Consider the following 24647-nt stretch of genomic DNA (forward strand, 5'->3'; position numbering starts at 1 on the left):
ACTAAAAAACTCAGGGGCTTAAATAGTATCTTTAAGCCTAAAAAGTATTGTTTGTAATTAGTTTCAAAAGCTTAGACAGAAATTGTGACTCCTTTAGGGCATTTAAAGGAAAAAAAGAGAAAGCAGCAATTACTGGAAAAAAAACTGGGGACATGTGTGGAATGCATATACTGTGTGTGCACTGAGGAATTAATTAACACAGTGACATGCAGGCGGAAAGATTTAGCGCTCCTTTGACCCGAAAACGTCACCTCCCCAACCCCCTGTGAGATCTCAGCGAAAACATCTCATGCGAACATTTTGTGCAAGCAACTACAGTACCCAAGGGGCTTTGCAATTTCCAGTGGCATCAGATGACCTTTTCCTCGTCTTTTCTAGTAGAGGGCTGGAGCGAAAAGATAAATACACCCGGTCAATTTGACAACTGTGGCTGTTTAATTCTCACTGGTATGTTAGGGTGTTAATCTTTACTCAGGTGCTGGTTAAAAGTAATTAAATAAATATACATCACACCTAAATGCTTCATAGCTCTTTCATTTCTGTAGAGTGACAATAAAAACAGAGCAAACATGCACTTAGCTGCCAAGAGACATTTAAAAAACGTTCAGAAGTCTTCATGGTTGTCTGAGCTACCTTCCCCATCCGTCTTCCCCTCAACCATGCAGTCTGCAGTACATGTCAGTGACTGGTTGGGAGCCGTTAGCTGTCCAAACAAATTTATCTTAGAAAGCAGGAGGGTCACACAGAGGATACTTAAACTGGCCCCATAGATATAAGTGGCCAAATCGGGATTTTCAGAAACATCAATATCCTTATCTGAATGTGTTTAACCAACACTATTATTCCTCTCTGTGTTCGGATAGGAGACGGAAGTGGGCGTGGTTTGTACTGGAAGTCACTATAAAAGGGGAAGAGTTGTATTCCCTACCCTCAAAAAACTGAAACGTTGACTTTAATTAAATGTATTATGTCAACAGATTACACATAACTGTATTAGGTTAGTTGAAAGCAATAATATTAAGTATTAAATATTAGATTCAACTTAATATTATTGCTTTCATAACCTAATACAGTTATATGAAATCTGTCGACATAATACATTTTCAAAGTCAAAAGTTTCAGTTTTTTCAGGGTACAATCATTTTCATTGGCAATGCAATTTTTATACCTCGAAAGCATTTAATTGTAGCCTTTTTATTTGTCCCTCTCTCACTTTAACTATGTTTTATTAAACCCATCACAAGAACCCTTAAAACCTGTTAAGCCCCAAGGTCCCGGCAGGCGGGGACCATTTCTTTTTTTCACGACACTGTGTCTCAGGGGATCTTAATATTTAAGAACCTATTAATGTGTTATACCAGATTAACGGGAATAATCTCAGCTAACTGATGATATAAACCATTTTTATCAAAACAAAACACAAGTCTCATAAGAAACATCTAAATGACCCCTTAGCGAAAAATGCTAACGGACATTGGCACAGAACACAAGATAAAAGTACCCCTATTACTTATCGTAGCTGCACATACAAGATATCCGATTAAAGCTGAGGTTCCACAGATTATTTAGGTATATAGTATCATCACTGAGTGATCCGAGCTTGCGACGACAGACATCACAACACGTACCTTTACGTAGCTTCTAGTGAGATCGTCTCACCATAGCTGTTAATCTGATCAAAACACGTGTTCAATGGCATTAAAACGAGAAAAAACGCGGCTGAATCGGTTAATCCATAGGTTGATAAAGTTTCTGGGTACTAATTTGTCTTATTTATAATCCATAATTCCATTTTTATGTAAAAATCGGAGTGCAAAAGTTAGCTGCTAATGGTAGCCACCAGAGTGGCTGCTGCTTCCGGTCTAGGCTATTCGGCAGTCTAACACACACACATGACCAAATAAGGACTATGTGGGAGTTCACCTCGATTCCATTGGCTCTGACGGTTAGAAATATATGTCACATTTCAAAATCCAGCAAGGGAAGCCAGAGATATGAAAAATCCTCCCAAATGGCCCCAGAAGAGGTTTTTTTTTGCTAAATCTAAAAAGGTCAAATATCACTTGTCATCAATCTTGATACAGGGTACTTATTATATGTTGTACTTTGGATTCCTAAAGCTTTTAGTCTACTAACCCATCATCCAAGGTTAGTTTTCACTATAAGTACAAAATATTTTTGGACGGACACTATAATTTACAGTTTTTTACCATGTTCAATCTGAATTTTATTTAAAATAAAAAAACATCTATATTGAATCTGACTTTTCTACATCCAGCTGACAGGGTTTATCATTACTTTGAGAAAAAAGATTATTAATGTAACCCTTTTAGAAGAGAAGATATGGTCATTTGTTCTGGGAATGTAATTTTCGAGCCTGAAACCTGAAAAACAGGCTCAGGGTTTAACAGGTTGATAAGGACAAAACAATAATGCAAATAATGACTTGGTTCATTTAGAAAATCAATTAAAAAACGTTTAACATAATGTGAACGTGTCAATCATGATGTAGTTTCTCACCAAAATGGCGACTGTTTGAATAAGGTCAACGGTAGTTCACCATGCTGTATAAAAGACTTTTAATGTTGGTTATCTGAGGTAAGAAAAGCTGCTCCCATTTTCTTACAAGAGCTGATATAACTCTTGTGTGAAAGAACCTCATTATCATTTGCTCCTATTCAATCTGCCAACCACTATTTCTTCTTGACGACTTGGCACCTACTTGTGAGTACAGCGTCAATGAGCCTTTAAGCACTTTAGATATAAGGACTTAGCTGACTTTCTGGTGCCTTTCAATAGTTTGATTTCTGAGTATAAAGATTGTTTTTCCCCAGATGACCAAAGGAATTTCAGTGCTTGTTATACAATGTCCTTCACTTTAATCACAATTGAAAGAATATTCTCAGTCTGAAATTAAGAATATGTAATCTAAAAAATAAATTCAGTACATAACATAACATTGTGTTTTCGTATAGACTAATAAGAGTTTAACATTTGTATTTCTATTACTGCAGAAGTGCTGGTAGTTCAAAGCGGAGCTAGCTGTAGCCGAGCTTATGGGGATACTTCTTAAAAACTACTCCTACTATTTTGTTGTTCAAAAAAAGGCTGGCTGACTGATTTACAAAATAATGAAACATGTATGTCTACAGAGAACCCTTTCTCCTAAAACATTTTGTTCCCGACTACTAAACTGCATTCTCAATTACGTTTGTGGCGTAACGTATTTTCTACCGGATCAAAGTCCCAGTTCTAAACACGTGGTTAGGGTTAGGATTAAAGTTTTAAATAACAGAACACAACAAAAATACTTGGTTATTTATTTAAGGAACAAACTACTTGGTTGGTTTTAAAACAAAACTTCAATAACATTCATGGAATCAATTCTGTTTTAGTAACAGACATAAGTTAATAATAAGTTTACTTTTGGTTTAAACCAGTAAAATTAGAAATGTATTTTTTGCATCCAAAAAACAAAAATGCAATCAGAGAGATAATGTGCTTCCCTTTTAAAGGTTACTGTAATTTTGTTGAACATCATTTTTAACACCAACAACATCGAAAAAGGGATGATTTAAGTTCAATCTCAAGTCTAAAATTGTAATGAGTCAAGATCAAGTAGAACAATGTATCAACACCACATCATTTAAGTGTGATACTATTTAATTCATTAAAGTCATTTTGGAAACAAATCCCATGCATGCTTTGGACTATGCCTCACCCAGCTGACATTGCTCTGCTCTGAGGAAGTCACATGTGGCAGGCTTGTTATCTGATTGGCTGCAGCTGGGGAGTGTGGGGTGGGGGGAGCTGGCAGAGTTTAAAAGGACAACTACTGCATCATTCTCTGTTTGTCTGTCTCTATGGGAGGAGGATGGCTTTATTTGTGTTTGGTTTAGCTTTTAATCAAAAACGTGCTCCTACAGGTTAGTGGTAGTGCGGACAGCCGATTACCATGACTTTCAAGGGTGTAGATTGAGAAAGACAACATTTCCAGAAGCACATGGCAAATTATTGCGCATGATGCATTTGACCAACTACCTATACATCAATAGATGCCCAGAACCCTGTTGTTAGTTTTGGCTGGATATGTTGATGTCCTGCATTTAAAAAATAAAAAATAAAAAATAAAAAAAAACACTCCAAATATCAAAGATATTTGATGGCTAAGTCAAGTCTTGAGTCAAAAAGCACATTATTACAGTATCCTGTCTCATACAACTACACTGCATCCTTGAATGTGTTTTGAAGGAAACATATTTTATATCAAGCCAAGTATTTTAAATGTTCTACATAGTAAGCTAGAGACTCTTACGTAGCTAATAATAAGTTGGCTAGAAGAAAACTATAATAGAAAAAAATATATATTTATTGACATAAGTCTGTAGTGGGTTTTCAAAAGGACATTAAAATGAGAAATGAAGAACAAAAATCAATACAACAATAAGGCATATTTGTAAGTGGCTTGACAATGTGAGAATGAGGTTCTATAAATGGCCGCCTTTGTGAATGTTTATATTTGTAGACTGATCTCACAAAATCCCAAAAAAGGCAGGGTTTTAAATAAAAATAGAAATAGGGTGTTGTGTTCAAACTGATAATTGGACTACCCTATTTAAGGTGACAAACACTATGCACCCTATCTATTTACTTGCGAAAAATATAAAGGTAGTGTCCTCGATGTGCTTTGGCCGCAAACACATTCCACATTTTGTTCCACCACACACAGTAGGCTATGCATTTCAAATGGTTCTTGTTCCTCAGAATACTTTTGGGCTTCTGCATATGCTTTTGAAGAATTGCAGTAAAAGGTTGCTTGGAAATGTGACCTATCTCCTAAAATAGGCCACATGAAAAGCCTCCAAGGCAGGGTACAATAAAGGGAGACAGATAGCAGAAACAGACTTTGAGGTTAGCACAGTTTGAAGAGAGTTGAAATAAATGTGACATACAGAGGTTTGCATTCTGATGAGTGTTGCCTGTGGACGTCTGTGGTTGTCGGTCTGCTCACCTCCTCTCCTTACACCTCTCCCTCTTCTCCGTATGACCTCCGTCTTTGTTCTGGTCTCCCCAACCCCACAAGTCTCCCCGTGTCCGCTGTCACCATAGCGCCAAACAGTGGTTTTGAAAGGAGACACGGGGGTCCTCAGTGTCCCCTTTGGAACCATCAGGCCCCTTTTTTTAGTGGAATCGCACCCCGTTCCCCACCACTGTCCTCCCTCTGACCCCGGTCACACACTGCTGCTCCCAGCATAAGCTACACTGTTCCCAGTACCTGTGGGGGTGGAGGGGGGGGGAGTGTGCAGTAGTCACAATGATTTTAACACCTCCACCGAACCCTCAACACCTACGCCCCCACGCATGCCTTGTGTGTGTGTGTGCTGTGCGTTCATCACCCCCCACCCCCCCAAAAAAAGAAAAGAGGGCTTGACGGATTGTAGAGGAGGAAACAGTTTTATAACATTTGATGCTGTTCTCTTGGCTGTTTTCTAAACTAGGTGTCAATTCACAACAGGCTTCAGACGTACCAGCTCAGCAGCATGGCTCCGAGTCCCGAGAGCGTGGCCCTTCTTAACCACCGGGGGGAGCTGCTCTTCCAGCAGGGGCCCCAGGGGCTAACCTACGGGCCGGTGCCTCCCCCTCAGCACCCGCAGCTGCAGTCAGCAACAAGCACCCCCGCCCACCACCTCCACCTCCAGCAGCACCACCAGGCGGCCGTCAGCATGTCTGATCTGAGGCCCGAAACACTGATCCAGTGTCAGCAGATCGTCAAGGTCTTCATGCTGGACAACAGCGGCCACGGACACATGGAGGCCTTCCTCAGCCAGACCCCCACCCACCACCACTACCAGCACCACCACCACCACAGCCACCACCAGCTCAGCCACTCGGCCATGTCCACCCCGGTGCACTCGCCGGACAGCTCTCACGGCAACGACGGCCACCAGCCCCCGCTGCCGCCCCCACCTCCGCCTTACAACCACCCACACCAGTACATACCCCCAGACCCTCGCCTCAGTCTACACCGGACCCCAAGTGGCTCACGGAGCATGGTGTAAATAAATAAATTAGTAGTCTTTCCCTAAAACACCCACGTTCACACACCCTAACCCCACCCCTTCTCTACCTATTTAAAGAGTACATAATGTACATATATACATACAGATGAAAGAGCTATAATAAAAAATGAAATCTCACTTATATGCATATATTTAAGGAAAGAAAATAAACTAAAAGAAAAAGTTTCAAAAGAGAAACGGAGAAATAAAGTGCATATATACAGTTTTACTTGATTCCACATGTATTTTGAAATATTATGTAGTTTTAACAAATTTCTAAAACTTTTTGTCAGTTTTAACTCTTGCTAGGAAAACACAGATATTCAGTTTCTGGATGGATGTCTTCTCGTTGCATCCTCAACAGAAATGGACTGTGATGGATCGACACCTTCCAAGGACCCTCTGCTTCTGTCTGCTCTCTTCATCCCCCCCCCCCCTCATGCCTACTGTGCTGTATGTGCGCCTGTGTGCATAGTGAACACTTACTGAAAACCTGTGCCAAAATACATAGCCTCCACCTTACACTGACTTCTTTACACTTGATTAAACGCTAGGGCTAGAAGAAAATACAAATAAAAACTCTATCCTTTACTTTAAAACAGCCCTTTCATGCTTCTCCCTCAAGGACCACAAAAAAATAAAATAAAACTGATATTCCATTAAAAAGAAAACACTATCTCCGGTTAGTGCTGTTTTATTTTGGTGATTGAGAGTCTTCTCTCTTCTTCTCTGCTGCCCTGGATAAAAAAAAACGAAAGAAGAAACGATATCCTGCGATAAGCTGCGTTTTTCCTCCGTTCCTCTGTTGTGTTGTGGCTCTCTATCATGAGAAAACACTCTCCCTCAATTGTCACTCTCCATAGATCATCCTACAGTGAAGTTTGACAGGAAACAAAGGCGACCAATCACATCATAAGGATGCTGCCAAAACCAAAAAGTCGGCCCGGGATTCTCCTGTTGTTTGTCTTTCACTCTCCATGTGTAATATCGCTAACGCTTCCCAGGAGTAATGCCACATGTTTTCTGCTGATGGCGGGGTTTTTTCATACGCTGAAATTGTTTCAGCTGCTGAAACTGCCCTCGGATTTTTCTAGAACTCGATACAGCATTCACATGTAATAAATGTCCTGTAAACTGTGCTGTCACCTGTTGTGAAACGCTCCATCGCTTCTTCAGGGACATCGCCATGAATTTCCATGAAGATTGCTTCTGCAACTGTTAACTGTCAAGATCTGTGTTCTATTATGGTTTGCGTAAAAAGCATATTCAACCTTTGTGTGTTTTCCCCACAAAACATCCAGACACTGTCTCTTTATGTCCGTACATCTCGCAGGTTTTGTTTCAGATCCTCTCTTTTCCCTTCAAACCTTTTAGTCTGATATTTAGAACAAAATAACTAAAGAGGCACACCGACACAGCTTATATTGCAAATGGTGACATTAATGGTATTGTTTGTGCTGTTTGCAAGCCTGCTTTAAATAAGAATAGGACAAAAAGAATGCTGATCTCTTTCTATTTCACCCCAGCCTAGATTGTAAATATCACATTGGAGCAGTGTCGGAAAGGACAACAAGCTGCCTTTAGCCTCGTCAAAATGCTATTACCCTGTCACACGTCCCTCATTCGGAAATAGGTCAACATCCATCTTTTAAACAATAGCCCCACCAGGTACTGCGTGAATAACATTTGATTAACTCAGCCCCCATCTGACCCGCGCCTGTCTGGTTTGTTGGTTTATTCTCAAAGAGCCACTGGAGGGAGGTCTCTATCTCATCTTTGTTGTCCTTTTGCGCTCAACATTCCCCCCATGGAAAGACAAAGGTTGCAGGAAAAAAAGGCAGAGATAATGAGTGTTTGACCTCAGAGTAGCATCCTAACTTTCCTGTCAACAAATCCAACTTCATGCTTTTGTTTCACGGCACAATAAGATAAATTAACTCTTTCATTAATGAATAAAGAGCTGTTATGACAGTTTTAATATTTTTTACTGGCTATGAATAAACGTATGGAGGTTACGTAATACAAATCAGTGCAACAGTTGACATTATGGATTTTAGAGGGATGTATGATGATTGTATGATTGCTAATTTGTTTAGATCGAAATTCAGATATAAATGTGATATCGTTTTCTCATGCATGCCATCAGGCCTATTGAACTTTGATTCCCAAAGGTTTAGATTATTTTGTGCATGACTGAATCTGCTGTGAGCATACCAGTGGGAAATGAGGATGACAGATGTTTTAGTTTCTGGGCTAGTCAAAAAAAAAAGCAAACAGTCGAAAAGAAAATGGATTTACAACAGCAAATGTAAGGCCTAACAATCGCCATTTTTGTGTGTCTGTCCGTCACAATTCTTTAGTTGCAAACTTGGTAATGTGTTGAAGCTTTTTTGGGGGAAAATACATCCTTTGTGTGAAATATAGTGAAAATGATGAGTTTATGTTTGAAAGGAAACCAATGTAGCATTTTGGGAGTGCAGCATATGATATTGAAGCGCTGTAGTGGCTAACTTTCTTAAAGAAATTAAAAAAGGGCTCTGCCATACCAGTGCACCGCTTCATAAAAGACATATCGACTTGTTCTGGCTCTTCAACACTGTGTTTGCTCATATAGTTCAAATAAAAATGACATATTTAAGGTAAGAACAGGTGGAAACTGAGTGTAACAGATATGAACCATCACCTCCCTCCTTCTCTACCTGTCTGTTTGCAATATATCAACATGCTATTAAAGATGATTTAAGTCTATTCACTATCGTGGTTTGTTTTGGTTCTTTTGATTTTGTAGTTTGAATAAAAAAAAAAATGAAAAGCCACCATTGGCCAATTTGTTAAGACTTGCTATGGAAATATGTTTTATTTTGAAAGGGTGTAACCAAGACTCGTATCAGCAAAAAAAAAAACTGTAAAAGAAGAAACAAAAATCAACATGTGCCATATCCTCCTTCATATACATAGCCTCTTCCTTGGTTAAAGTGGTTATACTGTAATCAATATGTTCACTTCGTTATAATAAACCTAAAGAACATTATAAGCAAACTCTGCTGTATAAACGGTTTCAAATCAACTGCTAGATGTGTATATAAGGAAAATATACAGGTAATATGTCAATCTTTTGTTTCGGACTGGTTTCTGCTACCCCCAAGTGGCCAACAATGAACTACAGCTTTAAGGAGTCATGTGTTTCTTAAACTTCAGTTTTTTTGTAATATTATTGGACTGTTTGTAGCATTTAACCATAAATCAGAAGAACTTATCTTTAACTTTACTTATTGTGCATTTTGTATCTTTTTCTGCAAATTAATGATCCTAATTTGAGTGTGGGGCTTTGAGGTTATTATAGTTACAAATGTGTTTCTCTTTGTTCTGAGTCTTTTGTAGGTCTGAATCAGCAAAGACAAAAAAAACTAATGGATGACCCACATATTTTATTGCTGGAAAAAATATCACAGTGGCTGGTTGGTTCTTTAAGCTACCAAAAACAAACCATTTTTGATGCATTACAGTTTTACACCTAGAATCAAGTTTTACCAGATTTGTGTTATTTTTCTGTACAACACATTTAAGACATGTGTGGTAAGCTTTTAGACCAAGACAGTGGTTTTGTTGAATGGAAGAGAAAATATACAAGTATAGGAGAAAGATATACAGTCACATGAATGGTATATTTGTGATATATGTACACACGTTCAATGCTGATCTATAACATTCCATCAGAGTTTACTCTTTTATTGCAACAGGAAATATTCTATATTCTACATTTATTTTAAAAACTGTCATCATTTTCAAGTTTTCCATTATATGTATGAGGGAGAAAGTAATGATTGTAAATTGTTTTACAAGACTCCATCTGTTCAATTGTCAAATTCAATGTTGACTATAGTAAATCCTGGCAGATGGGAATTATTTCAACCTGAACGATCCTGGCTAGACACGAACTTCGCCCACGCTCCCTGTGTGTGTGAATTCTTCATGCCCCGATGGCTTCTCATCATCCCGCGGTGTTATCATCTTTCGCCAACGCTGGTCAAGTAAAGACAGCAACATCACATTAGCATTAAAGAAACAGGGGAGACAGGGGAGTAATACATATATCAAAATCAACAATGAAATAGTGTGAATGTACTGTAATCTGTTTAATTCAAGGAAAAGCAAAGGGAACTAAATGTTAAATAGAATCAGATTTGTACAAATAGCCAATGAAAATATGGTTTAGCTGCATGCAAACGCTAACAGAATATTAACTCAGTAACACAGTGCTAACCTTACAATAACATACTTTACTAGTTAAAAACTGAATAATGATTTTTGTTCTTTAGCCAAACCAATTTTGTTATGCTCCTTACTGCACACTAAATCCCCCCCTGCTTCTTGAACCATATCTCTCGACAATTGTTTTCCCCCCCATTTCCACTAGTTCCACCTGTTAGTATCCTACCTAGACATTGAAAACAGAGACATGTGTAGAGGTTTGTACCTGTTTGATGCTGCCCTTGGTGACAGAGAACATGTAGATGAGATAGCCCGGGATCAGAATCATGGAAGACAAAGCCATGAACCAGCCAATCAACTGGCCCCACATCGGGTACACATACTTCCCCAAGGTCAGAGGGGTCATCTCAATGGCACTGAAGGTAAACACCCCCTAAAATATGCAATTTTGTTATTTAGTCCATATAATCTGGGCCAGCTACAGAATGCACTATAGTGTTGAAGACATCTAGGATTCCCAGAGGTATCTATATGATTAATTCCCTCCATAAGGGAGAAGATATGATGGACATATAATCAATAATCATTCCCGCCTACCAGGCATATCAGCGGAGTGAAGTACTTCCAACAGAGCATCCACCAGCCACATGGCCTATAGCCGATCATGCTCTCAATGTCCTTGTAAAACCTTTCAGCTCCTGTGGAATGAAGAGAGGAACACAAACAAAGGAATCGAGTGTGTTAATGTGGAGACAATTAGCAAGAGAACAAAGCTATATTGGCTGAAAGATCGGAAAGGCTGATTGGACAGAGAGCCTTATCAGAAAAGTTGGAGCAGATAGACTCCCTGTAATTTCCTGTTGCACGGCTACAGTGTTTAGGCCTATTGGAAATCGACATGTTTGATTCATTAAGTCGCTTTTTCTCATTTTATTTTAGATGTGGTTTGTTGGGTTCAAGAGTAGACTGCATGAAATAGATTTCCTACCGTAGATCCAGGAAATGGAAACGGTTTCAAAGAAGACGAGGTAGAGGAGACACATCCCACTGGCAGAGTAGTAATCAAACAGCTTGAACACGTACAGACCACCCTGGGAGGTTTGAACACACACAGAGACACACATATCAGAGGCTGAGGATTAATACACCTCTTCATTGATTAAAATATGCCTTATGAACGCACACCACAGAATTTTGTGCAATATTTGTCATAATGCAGCAGAGGTCTCTTTTCTGTATGTGCTTTGAAACATCCACCTTTTCATAATACTCATACACACATTCTGCAGCACAAAGTATAAGCTAATCTATCGAGATGTACACAACTGTTTCATCCTCCAAGTCTTCTAACTGTACCTGTGTTATGTTGGAGAAGCCGATGATGAAGGAGACGAGGCAGACACAAAGGATGAAGAGCTTCTTCCTCTTCCTCAGCAGCATGGGATACTCATCCATCAGAGATGTGATGAAGCCTTCTACTGTGCAGAACTGATACATGACATCATAAAGAGATATGTTTCAGAAAGTGCTGCAGTTTGTTATTAAAACCACTCTTATTTAGCATTGTTAAACTCATAATGGACGTCTTTGACAGTCATCAAGAGCACCAGACACTTTTAAAGGTCCCCTATTATACTTTTTTTCATCAATATATTATAGGTCTCAGATATATACAAAACATGTCTCTGAACTGTTTGGCTGGAAATACCAAACAGATTCAGCCCTGCTTCAAAAGTGCTGATTCTCTGTCTGTTACTTTAGATGAAAATAAGGAGCCACTCCCCACGCCCCTGTGAGAGATATTTGGTTAAAAAGAACACAATGGTGCTCTAGGAGGAGATTCAGGTGATAAGGTCGGGGGGTTACCTTGGTTGGTGATTGGCTAATAGTTACACAAGCCAAAAAAACGTTATGACGTCATAAAGTGGCCAAAATCTGATCACCTCATTTTCAGACAGGTTTATATATAAATGGATCAGGACAAAAATAGAGCAAATCTTTTTTCCTGAAATTTTCTGAATCTCTTAACGCAGAGGGGACACATGTTTATGTATAAAAGACATGAAAAAGTGGATTTTGCACAATAGGTGACCTTTAATTATGTATGGTAAACTTTGATCTAATAGCTTTTGATGGTATTTAAGAGTAAAGCATGGCTACAGGGCCGATTAAGAACAAAAGTCTTATAAATATATAATCATATCTGTGTAGCAGCAGGTGAAGTGTGTGCTCTTTGTACCTGACTGTCCAGGCCCAGCATCATGAGCATGGAGAAGAAGAGGATGGCCCAAAGAGAGGACATGGGCAGCTGGGTGACGGCCTGAGGATACGCTAAAAAGGCCAGACCTGGACCTAAATGTCACAAACAAGACAAAACAAATACTTTACAAATGCCTAATCTTAGACATTACACTGTAACCTACTAAAATGGATTAGAATCGATGTATACATGTCAAAAAACCTAAGAAACAGGACACAAGCACCTTTTTAAGTACATTTCACTAACCCTAAACCTAACCCTTTAACCCCAATTCCAGTATATTCACTCAAATGTGCAGTGAGATTATTTTGTATTTGTATTTTGACATAATATGTCTGAAGTTTAAAAGATAATTTATTCGCTGTTTATAAAGAAGGATATTGGTTCTATTATTTTTCCATAGCTTAAAGGTAGGGTAGGTAATTCACTTCAGAAACACTTTTTGTTACATTTCATTGAATGTTCTTAATATCCCGATAGCAATGAATAAATCAAATGCTTTGACAATAAATATTCAAATATTTCATCTGTGGAAGCCGTGGCGCTGTAAAAAGCTAGACCAATTATCTGAGCGGGCCCGGGTCAGATAATTGGCCGGCCTACCTGCCTGTCAGCCTTCCATCTCGTGCACAAACTTATCTCGTGCCCTCATTGCTCATTTGCGTGTTCGTGTGTGTTGGAGGAGGGGCTCTGTAAGGAAGTCTGAAGGAAGGGGCAGATCTTTTGTGGCTGCGTACTTTTAAATTCTAGCGCACTCGAGCTGGCTTCTCAATTCTTACCTACCCTACCTTTAAATCTAAAATGTAATCCCACTGTAACATTGTTAGACTTTTTTTTGCATTGCCAAATAAGAGAATAGAGCATTGTACCTGATGCTGCTAATTCAGCGACTGGTTTCTTAGTGATATGGGACATGAAGCCTACAATGGAGAAGATGACAAGGCCAGCGAACATGCTGGTGCAGGAGTTGATACCGCACACTATGAGGGAGTCCCTGAAGAGAAAGAAAAACACTTCACAGTTAGGTGAAAGAACATTACTTGATATGAACAATCGGGATAAAGAAAGCGTGTTCCTACTTGTATACATCGTTGTTGTAGGGGTTGTAGCTCCCCAGTGCGATGAGCGAGCCCAGGCCCAGTCCGTAAGAAAAGAAGATTTGAGTTGCTGCATCCAGCCACACCTGTCAGAAACACACACACTTCCAGGTTCACGTCTGTTTGTCTTTGATCAGGTTTGTGCGATTGGATGAAACTGTCTACCTCAGAGCGGAGGAGCTTATTGAAGTCTGGAGTGATGTAGAAGCGGATCCCATCTATGGCTCCAGGCAGAGTGACCCCACGGAAGAACAGGATGATCAGCATGATGTAGGGATAGGTGGCTGAGAAGTACACAACCTGAGAGAAACATAGAGGACATTTATCTTTTTAAGTGTTCAAAGGGCATTGATTTATATTCTAAATCAAAGCCAAAAACCCATATGTGGCTTTAATGAGGACTAAAAAGTCAAGCATACCTGCTTTCAAATTAAAGCCATCTCAGAATCACATGTATTCGTCCATAAGAGGGGACATTTATATTGTTACAGCAAAAGTGAAGAGCCAAAAATAGCAAATATATTAGTCAAGAGGCATGAATACAACTTTTAAGATAAAAACAATTGAAAATTACAATAACAGAAATGAACATGCAGGTGGACAACATACTGTCAAAGTACAAGTTACAGTATATAAAAACAAGTGTACAATCCTGTATAATTAAAAAACTTAACAGGAGATGCAAAACTGTTCTTCAGTAAGAGTAAAATATTTCCATGCCTTCTCTTTGCCTTGAAGACTTTCCCAGAGCCTTACGTGTCTGGCCTGCAGCTCTGTTGCATAATCATTATGTTTAATTGGTGCTGTCCATCACGATTCGGGCCGGGGGGGAATTCATTTTTCTCACTGCTCTCAGATGCCACACATTCAAATCCAATTATCCACTAGCAGTGAATGTGTAAACGTGTTTCTGCTCTCCTACATCGCATGGACTTGCTGTAATTTAAAACATCCAACGTTGAGATACATTATTTTTCTAACTCTTTGCTATCCCTTCTAAATCATCCAGGAGTTTGGTATTGAATAATACATTTTGAAACCATGTCTATTTGTAAAATGTTGAGAGAAAGACAGAGTTGACAGCAGATAGAAACACTCTACCGGAGAATGCATAAATTCTAATACATGTCTCTATTATTTATTTAATATATTTAAGGTTGTTGTTCGAATCTGTGGAGCTAATTAACTCATCCTCTGATTGGAATGTCATTTGTTCTGCATAATGTGGATGCATTTAACTGATGATAGTGATAGGACTGGCAATCTATCCAATAGTTATTGAGAAAACTAAATGTTTTAATCCTATGATGTACTAGAAGACCACCGAAGTACCATGTTTTTGTGTACAACATTTCATGGTAATATGTTAAATAAAGAATAAGATGGACATGTCAGCACAAAATCTGACCTTTCCTGTCCACTCCACTCCTTTCCAGATTGAGAAGTAGACCAGGATCCAGGCCAGCCCAAGGGTGCCCACTAAGGGCCAGCGCAGCTCTCCTGGCTCCTCCAGCCCACTGGACAACTGGTGCATGTTACGCCTGCAGGAACACACATACACACAGATAAGCCAAGGTAGTTTACAGTAATAATTCCACATATTCTTGCACAGGGCATCTTGCACCCACACACTCCTACTGTATGGCATATCTTACTCCCAGAACTCGGTGACAGCACTGGTCAGGTTGGTGGTGTCTGTCAGGCTGTAGTTGCAAAAACATTTTTCTGTGTTCCAAGGGTTATCACAACTTTGCCAAGGCAGCTCCTGCAAACAAAATAAATGTATGAGTATGATAAATAGCTCTTCAGAAAAAGATAAAGTGACTTCTATCATGTGTCCTTGACTCTCCACAGTTTAGTAGCCTAACTTGGTTTTTGTCCTCCAGATAAAAACATTGAACAATATATCTTTTTATCCTTTCTTCTGAAACCTCTGTCAATTTTCTCCACCAGGCTTCTTTGAGCCGGTCACTCACGATACAAAAGTAAAGAATGTAGATAGAAAGATGTGCAATTGTGGTGTTGATAAACAGGACATGAGATGATGACAGCATTGCACGCATTGCTGAAGTGTAGAAACTAAATTTGAATTGTGACTACCATGCAGTTTCAAAAATACTTTCACCTTGAGCCTGCAACATTTATTTTTTGGCCAATTGGTGGCAGCAGAAACAAGCTTTAAACACTGACATGACACTACTGTACAAGAAGGTACCATAGTCACTTTATCAGAGATTGTCATGGCCTCATGAGAGCCAAGAGAGTGAACCCAAACAGCAAAATTGGAAGAGACAAAACTCTCCCTGTTTTAATTTCAGCACTTAAATCTTTGAATTAACAAAATGGGAAAAATAAACAGAAACTTTGTGGAACTGCAATTGATTGTTGTATTCATCATTGAGTCATCTGACATGTAAATTAATACTACATTAGTCTATAAAAAGCCAGAAAATTATCACAAATTCCCTAACTATAATACATTTCCTGTTCAAATTGTCATATTTGAGAAGCCTAAACTATCACGTCTTTGCACAGAAAATCATCCATTAAACATGTTTTTGAGTAACTTCTTTGCAGTTTAATATGCTGTTTATCAAATCATTATAATCAGTTTAGCAATGCTTAGAATATACACAACTTTAGTTACTCCCAAATGATTATGCAACATACCGAACCAAAGGAGTTGAATAAGTAGTAGAGTGCCCAGGCGATGATGACAATATAGTAGATGTTGAGCCAGAAGGCCAGAACCACTGAAGCTATACCAACACCTGAATAAGAAGGAGGCACAGACATCAGCATTTTACATTACAATGTTTGAGAAGTCAGCAAAACATGCAAGGAAAAATGTAACAAAATAAGTAAGGGGTAAAAACTCTCTCCTCAATCACTCAGCATGTGAGTTATTATGGTCATCATTTTTATGTTCCTATTCCTAATGTGTACTTGCCCTTGGCTTTGAGTATTAGTTTGCACAGCAGCACACTCACTTTCATTGTAGCGATCTGTGCTGGCGGGAGATAAAATACGCTTCACTCGAGCTATTTGAGCTTTGAGGCAGTGTTATGATTGCTACTGTACCACCAAGAAATCACTGCAAAATATTGTTAAATGAAAAACGTTGTTCACAAAACGTTTTTTTCTAGCATTGTGTTTATGCTCCTATGTGGTGTCTTTGTTATTTTTTGTGACTGGTGCAATTACACGGGGAAAGGGCTTTATGTCAAGTGAAAATATTGGTGGAGAGTGTCCTTCGAGGTCAATTTTGAACTGTGTGTGTGACCGATATATATATGTGCTAATAAACAAAGCTTAGTGGTAAGTGCATATTCTTGGTAGCATACAGTTTATTTAGGATGCTCAAAAGCATGTCAGTAACTCAAAATATGTGTACCGTACATTCGAATGATATAACAGGTTTTTTTTATATCTTACCTTTCATCATAGGGACTAGTTTCCAAACTCCCATTCCTCCCACTGAGGTGAACTGTCCAAGAGACGTCTCCAGGAAGAAGAGAGGTATCCCAGCAAACACCAAGGTCAAAAAGTAGGGGATCAGAAAGGCCCCTATAATCATCGCAAAGGAGACAAACAAAACATGCTTAGATAATGTAGACAGCAATAAGAAGGATTGATGTTTTCATGTCAGAATGATTTAACTTGGAATGCCTATCATAATATAATTATAAAGGGGAAGCTATTAAATTAGAAACACTTAAGTTTAAGATTACATTTCTTTAAAGATGGGGTAGGTAATTTGAGAAACCGGCTCGAGATACACTTTTTGTTATATTCCATGGAATGCTCTTAACATCCCGATGGCAATGAATATCTGAAGTGCTTTGACAAAAAATCCATTAAAAAATGTCATCTGTGGAAGCCGTAGTACTGTAAAAAGCACGACCCGGCTAAAGTAACTGGATGGCCTACCTGCCTGTCAGCCTTCCATCTGTGCACAAACTTATCTCGTGCCCTCATTGGTCATGTGTGCATTCGTGTGTGTTGGAGGAGGGGCTCTGTAAGGAAGTGCAGATTTTTTCCGGCTCTGTATTTTCAAATTCTAGCGCACTCGAGCTGGTTTCTCCAAAATGACCTACCCCACCTTTAAGGCTGAGAGGAAATGTAATATCGCTGTAATATTGGGAAAAATGGCATCTCTATCACCAATTTGTTAAACCACAGCTCCTGCCGGAAGACGTACTTTATTATTATATTCATATCATTATATGAAAAATGCTGGAAGGCAGAGTTTAAGTGTATAAGGGGCTTATCGTTTGGAAGAGTAGGCAAAAGGGAAGAAGAGACATGCATGTACTATTATTAGACTAAGCAAATGCATTTTGCTTCACACAATTTACTGTGGTGAGCATTGGTTTGGCAGCATACATGCTCTCAGCTAGCTAGTTTAACAGGCTGTTTGTTTCATTTGGAAGCTCATTGGCATGCTAGTTAGCCTGACATATTGTTAGCCTTACTTGGTGCAGTAGATATGAGTATACTTGTTGCTATTGCTAGCTACAATTAAGTAGCTGACTAACTAATTGTCTGATAGGCTTTAGCAGCAATGATAGCTAGCTTACTATAATGTTAGCTGGTTGTAGTTGGGTAGCATGCCCATTATGGGGCTCATGGTGGGCATAGAGTGGCGAAGTCCCTCCCCTTCCGGGGGAGCTCCATGGGACCTTATTTCGGAAAAAATATGTATTGAAGTCAATGGAGAGAGAAAGATTATCTTTCGATCCCGTTTGAATTGTGCCACGAATTACACATATGATGTTTGTCAATTTAAAAGATAATTTTGCAAGTCAAAAAAAAAAAAAAAAAGTATTTTTTGTGTGAAACGCTTAAAGGCCCTGACACACCAAACTGACACCAAAGAACACCTCCCGACGGAACACGACTGTTGTGTCGCCTCACGTCTCCTGCTTCTTGGCCAATAGTCGCACTGGAACACCCCGCAAAGACTTTAGCCGACGGCCAAGTAGCACGTACGAACTGCGCATGCGTGAGTGGCAATAACTCTCCTTACCAGCAGGCAACGGTAGTGTGTATTCGTCAATCAAAAGAGGCAACAACCGGAAGACAGAGAAGAAGAACAGACTCCGTGATATAAACAAACAACAAATAGCGTGTGCGTTCCATTTTCACTCTTGTCCATCGAAAACATGTCTCGTGCGGTACTTGAGCTATCAGCCATTGGAGTGTTGCTTGCGGAAGACATTCTTAGTGCCTTCTTAAAGCGTTTGTTTACGTCCTTCACTTGCGTTTAGCTTTTCATGCACTGATTCGCTAGCTGAACAGCCAATCAGAGTGATTTATTTGGCCCGACCCGACGCATGGCCGATTCAACATGTTGAATCGGCCATGCGTCGGCCATGAAAGGCCAAATAAGGCGTGTCACGGCCGACGGTGCGGGACACACCAAATTGAGTTTGGGCGACAGGGCACGCTTCGTCGTCCGACTAACGAAAACGGACGATTTTGGCCTGGTGTGTAAGGGCCTTAATGAACTACATCTCTGGTCTCGCAGACTCTCACAACAACACACGTCACCAGGATGGCCAGGAGGAAATCAAACTACTGTCTTGTTAAAAAAGTGATTGACTACCCTCACAATCTACACAATGAAACACGTCCAGAAGAATGTCATGCAAAGCTGCCTGCCTGACTTCCTTTGATTCTCTCTGAACTGCCTGATATTTTTAATGTTTAATGTCAACCATTTGTGCAGATAGCATGAAGTAGAACAGATCGCCGGTGCTAATGTAGCGTTAGCGTTAGCATTTCTCCCCCGGGCTTAAATGGTGTATTATAGAATGATCACACCGGTGTGACAGTACTCCTCAAAGGTTTCACGAAATTGATATGTTTAACATTTTGGTTTACTTGATGATACTTCATGTTTAGGCTAATAAAAATGACAAGGCTAAGACTGTAATGCTAACTAACGTGCTTGCTACTAGCTAGGTAGCTAACTTGATCCAGCCAGCCACTCCTGATCCGTTCATCAGACGGGAAGCGAAAGAACGAGCAAGACCCATTGCTGGTATGATAACAACCTGGTACTAAGCACACAGGCATATTGTTAAAGTTATCTTATCTTAGCTATCTCTTATATTTAGCGGAGGAAAACAATTGTGACATCAGTTACGCGACTCTGGGATTTGTAGTCTTTCCAGTTGCGTATTTTTCATAATCTTATATTTCAACAGTTTTACGACACACTGTGACTTTTTTGACATGAAAATGATTTTTTAAGATTGACAAACATCATATGTGTAATTCGTGGCACAATTTAAACGGGATCGGAAGATAAGTGTTCTCTCTCCATTGACTTCAATACATAACTTTTCCGAAATAGTCCCATGAACCGGAAGTAGATGGGCGTGACTTCGCCATTCTATAGTGTTGGGTCAAAACCAACATAACATAACAACAGGGCTTCCGTAGAATTTGACATTGCTGTCACATTTTACTTAGTATTTATAACTGTTGTGGCTTTGGGTGTACTACTCAACACATCTCAATATAATTATTTTCATCCCTAACATTAAATACGTGTGCTTTCAAAGTATTGAGTATCTTATAAGAATTAACCTTAAACTGACTTAATATATTTTGGTTCCCTCAGTCTCACGATAGCACATACCTCCTCCATTCTTGCCACAAAGATAAGGGAACCTCCAGACATTTCCTAAGCCTATGGCGTATCCCACACATGACAGGAGGAAATCAAACTTTCCCTTCCAGCTTCCCCTCTCCGGTGGCTCTTCTTTTTCCTTCTTTTCATCACCAGGGGGTGCCACAATATCCAGCTCCTCAAAGGGAACTGCTTGTTTTACCTCTGTTGGGGAGTTTAAGTCCACTGTACTCTTCCCAGTCTTCCCCATGGTGGAACCACTACAGACTAGTGGGGTCAGTAAATCACACGGTCCACACGGCCTGTAATGGTGACGAATAACAGTCTCTGTTACTGTCCAGCTGTGCCTCTCACACTGAGTTTGGTTCTCCACTTGACAGATTGAGGACAATGTGCCGGCACTGAATGTGTAGAAAAGCTGTAAAGAGAGCGAGAATACAACAGTTCAGAGGTGTTATGTGCATTATTCATAGGCAATATTGAACACTTTTGCTGTGATTGACTGTGTTAAAGAAGGGGAACAGTCCTTAAATTACAATTTACTGAGGCATTTAGATGGTGTTTTACAGCCCTTTTATGAACTTTGGTAATCCTGTATAATTTCACACAATGAAGGTTGTAATTTGATTTATGGATGTCTGCAAACCAAGCTAAAAAATCATAGCATGAGCACCATTGGTCTGATATGAGCAGGCAGGTGGTGCAATCCAGATCATCCTTGAGAACATTTACATCTTAATTATTACTGACTACGCCAGTAAAGTTTGTGGTGAGTCGCAACAATACCAAAAGACAGGAAAATGTATGTAAAACATGGAGAAAAATAGCACTAGGGTTCCACTATGTGCTGTCCACAATACTGCTCACACACAAGAAAACATCAAACTGTATTGCAACAGCTGAGGCAAGTATTTTTCTATAGTTATAAAGCCATTTACTGCATATTCAATAATCAGATGGTGTGGAAGTTCATTCGGAGGAAGTTGTTCATAATTACAAATATTGATTGACCCAGAAAGTTTAACAAATCACTCCATGCTTACTCAAGAACCAGTTGGAATCCCTGAAAGACCAAAGGGCTCCAAATCAGCAGGACTGATTTATTACGCCTGCTGTACTTAATTTTCTGTGATTTGTATTGCTTCATTCATTGTGTTGTTAAATTCAAAGCATTCAATGTATATTCATGTACAATTAATTTATCATGGTGAGAAAACTTTGCATAATTTAACAGATGCATCATTCATGCCTTTTAGACTTTGATGCTGTTGATTAAATGAATTATTGGCAGAGTGTACTTTATGCAATGGACACAGATTATTCATATATAAGGTCCAATGTATTAGAAAAAGTAGGTCTGATACATTTCAAACAGTTACCGTGATGTTTACAAAAATAAACCCATGATCAAAACTATTATCTCCCGTGTGCGATGTGTTATATCCCCCACACTGTGTAAAAGTAATGAACTTCAATCGAGCACAATACTGTGAAGTGATCAAAAGTTTACTTTTTTAAATAGTTGTCAAGGTGAGTATCGGATTGAAAAGCACATCATTACCAAACACCTAACACATCACAGATTCCCTTTGACAATGTCATGCATTTCGATTGAAAGTAAATCGTGCTGATTTCTGTCGGCGGAGACTTTACAGATGACATTTTTCACAGTGCCTTTCAAACGATTTGTTCCTCTCAACCTTTACTAGTATTCTAATGTATTCATTTATTTGATCAAATGATCTGTTCATTTAACTACAAAAAACGTTGTTAATCTCTGATTTAGGGACAAAAAACGACTTGACTTACTTGATGAGGGACAGTTTTAAAGGACAAAGGAAGGGGAATAAGGGGAATCATACCTGAGATATTTCCAAGTCCTCTGTCAGGTCATCAGCTTTGGTTCATACAGCGGCACCAAGTCCTTAAACCTCAATTTATTATCCAAAAGGAAAAAAGATCATCTTTGAGTCAGCTGTGAAAAGCTTCCAGGCCTGAGGGAAGCCAAAATGTGTCTGCTGCCTGAAAAGCCCTTTTAGATTTTGCACGTCCTGTTTACTGTATATTGGAGGAGCTGTGGTTGTTCCTGCAGCTGCTATCGAGTTCTTGATAATAAAGTTCGACCTGTTCGTCTGCTTTGATTACTTTTCAGTTCTGACTAGTGAGGCCCCGGGGCCATGGGGGATATGTCAATCGCCAACTCTGGTGGGGAACACTTGCAGCAGAAAGTGTGTGTGTGTTTGTGCTTTGAGTGTATGTGTTTGTTGCGATAGCCGAGATCAGCTCTTGCCAAAACTGTTACCATGGTATTCCCCCAACAGAAAGGGGCCTGATCAGTGAAAGGGCTCGTGGAGTTTTGGAAAATGAAACGAGCAATGGCAGCTGGCAAAGTTCCTGAAAATGTAGGACCACAAATACAGTCATGCCAGTATCAGCAATCAGTTTATAAAGTTACCTAATAGTCATCCTCAATGTGCTCATTTAAAGGTTTGGAAGGAACTGTATGTCAGATCTAAGTGTATGAGTGCAAAACAATATCAATTTATTTGCAAACTCTACACACAATTCATATTTCGTTGTTGACGTGAGTAGTAGTGAGGGATTTCGGACATTTCCAGGTTCACTTTGCAGCTTGTAGGGTTTTTTGTCCCATTGACTCAGGCATCATAATGAGACCGTGTTCTTAATTTAAAAACATGTGCCCTTGTGACCTAGCTGGACACAAAGACATTGTGTATATCTTCCTTTTAATTACTCTAGAGACAGAAAAACAATATCTTCATTCATATTAATGCAATTAAATATGAAGCCAGAAGCTCTCTGTTTTTTCCTGACAGGTAACCTCCTAACCTTAATATCTCATCCAGATAGTCTATCATCAGCCAATTAGAAAGACTAATGAACATTTACCCAGAGCCCATTGCTGTACCGGTGGGTGGGGACAGTAAGTAGATACAGGGATTCAAAAGAGAGATATTTAATCATATTAGAAGCTTAATTACACCCAAAGTGAGCCGCTCGTATCGAGAGCAGATTCAGTGTGATCGCTGGTGGTTTATTGTCCATGTGGACCCGATGATGTTCGCTGGCTGGATTGGAGTTGTCAAAGCTGGTTTTCATCAATCTGGTTACAGTGTCCCCGATCAATGCAACCTAATTATGATGCCAGGGCGCCCACAGCCCAGAATAATAGGGAGCGATTATGTAGGTGACAGAACAACAGAGAGAGACTTCAAGAAGTTAAAGTTTTTCAGAGTTTGGAAGATGTCAGCATTTGATTGGTAATATTTCCCCATGATAAGATTTATTTTCAGATGAGGATACAAATTACAAAAAAAAACACAGGGGATCAAGAAAAATGCATAGCGAGGTAAGATAGGAAAGAGACGAGAGAGGAAATGTGTTAAAAAGCTAAAATGTCTGCAGTAATGCTTCTTAGTTTTCCCAAAACACAGTTAGAATTTAAAGTCGTGCTTTGTTTCAGATTAAAGTCTAAGGCAGCGGGATACAAATAAAGTGAGAAATAGAAAAGATACACAAGGAGGCACAAACCCATATTGTTTCATTACACAATTGCTTTCCCTTAAACTAAAACCATTCTTATGACCACACATGTGGACATGATATTGACTGCATGTAGCCCCTTTGTTTCTGCTCTTAGGAATAACAGCATGCTGGGTTTAGGCCACCATTAAAGGGGACCTATAGCAAAATGCATTTGTTGATGTCTTTTATACATACAAGTGGGGCAAAAAAGTATTTAGTCAGCCACCAATTGTGCAAGTTCTCCCAATTAAAAAAATTAGAGAGGCCTGTAATTTTCATCCTAGGTATACCTCAACTATGAGAGACAAAATGAGAAAAAAATCCAGAAAATCACATTGTCTGATTTTTAAAGACTTTATTTGCAAATTATGGTGGAAAATAAATATTTGGTCAATAACAAAAGTTAATCTCAATACTTTGTTATATACCCTTTGTTGGCAATGACAGAGGTCAAACATTTTCTGTAAGTCTTCACAAGGTTTTCACACACTGTTGCTGGTATTTTGGCCCATTCCTCCATGCAGATCTCCTCTAGAGCAGTGATGTTTTGGGGCTGTCGCTGGGCAACATGGACTTTCAACTCCCTCCAAAGATTTTCTATGGGGTTGAGATCTGGAGACTGGCTAGGCCACTCCAGGACCTTGAAATGCTTCTTACGAAGCCACTCCTTCGTTGCCCGGGCGGTGTGTTTGGGATCATTGTCATGCTGAAAGACCCAGCCACGTTTCATCTTCAATGCCCTTGCTGATGGAAGGAGGTTGTCACTCAAAATCTCACGATACATGGCCCCATTCATTCTTTCCTTTACACGGATCAGTCGTCCTGGTCCCTTT

At 39.5% G+C, this 24647-nt stretch overlaps 2 protein-coding genes across 4 annotated transcripts in view; one reads left to right on the forward strand and one right to left on the reverse strand.

The window, feature by feature from the left end:
- LOC307022251 (IQ motif and SEC7 domain-containing protein 3-like) overlaps positions 1 to 8366 on the forward strand; it is a 101004-nt gene extending 92638 nt beyond the window's left edge. Inside the window, exon 12 of one of the 2 annotated variants that reach the window (XM_079654948.1) lies at positions 5499 to 8366. In XM_079654948.1, coding sequence (XP_079511074.1) covers positions 5499 to 6059 — 561 coding nt within the window. In that variant the 3' untranslated portion in view covers positions 6060 to 8366. The remainder of the gene's footprint in view (positions 1 to 5498) is intronic. The other variant, XM_079654949.1, reaches the window with a different exon arrangement.
- The window catches only part of LOC307022254 (sodium- and chloride-dependent GABA transporter 1-like), a 32322-nt gene extending 8262 nt beyond the window's left edge, over positions 1 to 24060 (reverse strand). The window contains exons 1-15 of one of the 2 annotated variants that reach the window (XM_079654952.1): positions 22131 to 24050; positions 20278 to 20686; positions 17064 to 17195; positions 16299 to 16399; positions 15284 to 15393; positions 15037 to 15169; positions 13794 to 13928; positions 13611 to 13714; positions 13401 to 13525; positions 12511 to 12623; positions 11628 to 11759; positions 11260 to 11362; positions 10869 to 10969; positions 10537 to 10704; positions 9473 to 10082 (exon numbers count right to left, since the gene is read on the reverse strand). In XM_079654952.1, coding sequence (XP_079511078.1) covers positions 9987 to 10082; positions 10537 to 10704; positions 10869 to 10969; positions 11260 to 11362; positions 11628 to 11759; positions 12511 to 12623; positions 13401 to 13525; positions 13611 to 13714; positions 13794 to 13928; positions 15037 to 15169; positions 15284 to 15393; positions 16299 to 16399; positions 17064 to 17195; positions 20278 to 20518 — 1794 coding nt within the window. In that variant the 5' untranslated portion in view covers positions 20519 to 20686; positions 22131 to 24050 and the 3' untranslated portion in view covers positions 9473 to 9986. Of the gene's footprint in view, positions 1 to 9472; positions 10083 to 10536; positions 10705 to 10868; positions 10970 to 11259; positions 11363 to 11627; positions 11760 to 12510; positions 12624 to 13400; positions 13526 to 13610; positions 13715 to 13793; positions 13929 to 15036; positions 15170 to 15283; positions 15394 to 16298; positions 16400 to 17063; positions 17196 to 20277; positions 20687 to 22130 lie in introns of those variants that run through there. The other variant, XM_079654951.1, reaches the window with a different exon arrangement.
- Positions 24061 to 24647: the final 587 nt, after the last annotated feature.

Source organism: Notothenia rossii, assembly GCF_949606895.1.
Source record: "Notothenia rossii genome assembly, chromosome: 10".
Classification (NCBI taxonomy): Eukaryota; Metazoa; Chordata; class Actinopteri; order Perciformes; family Nototheniidae; genus Notothenia; species Notothenia rossii.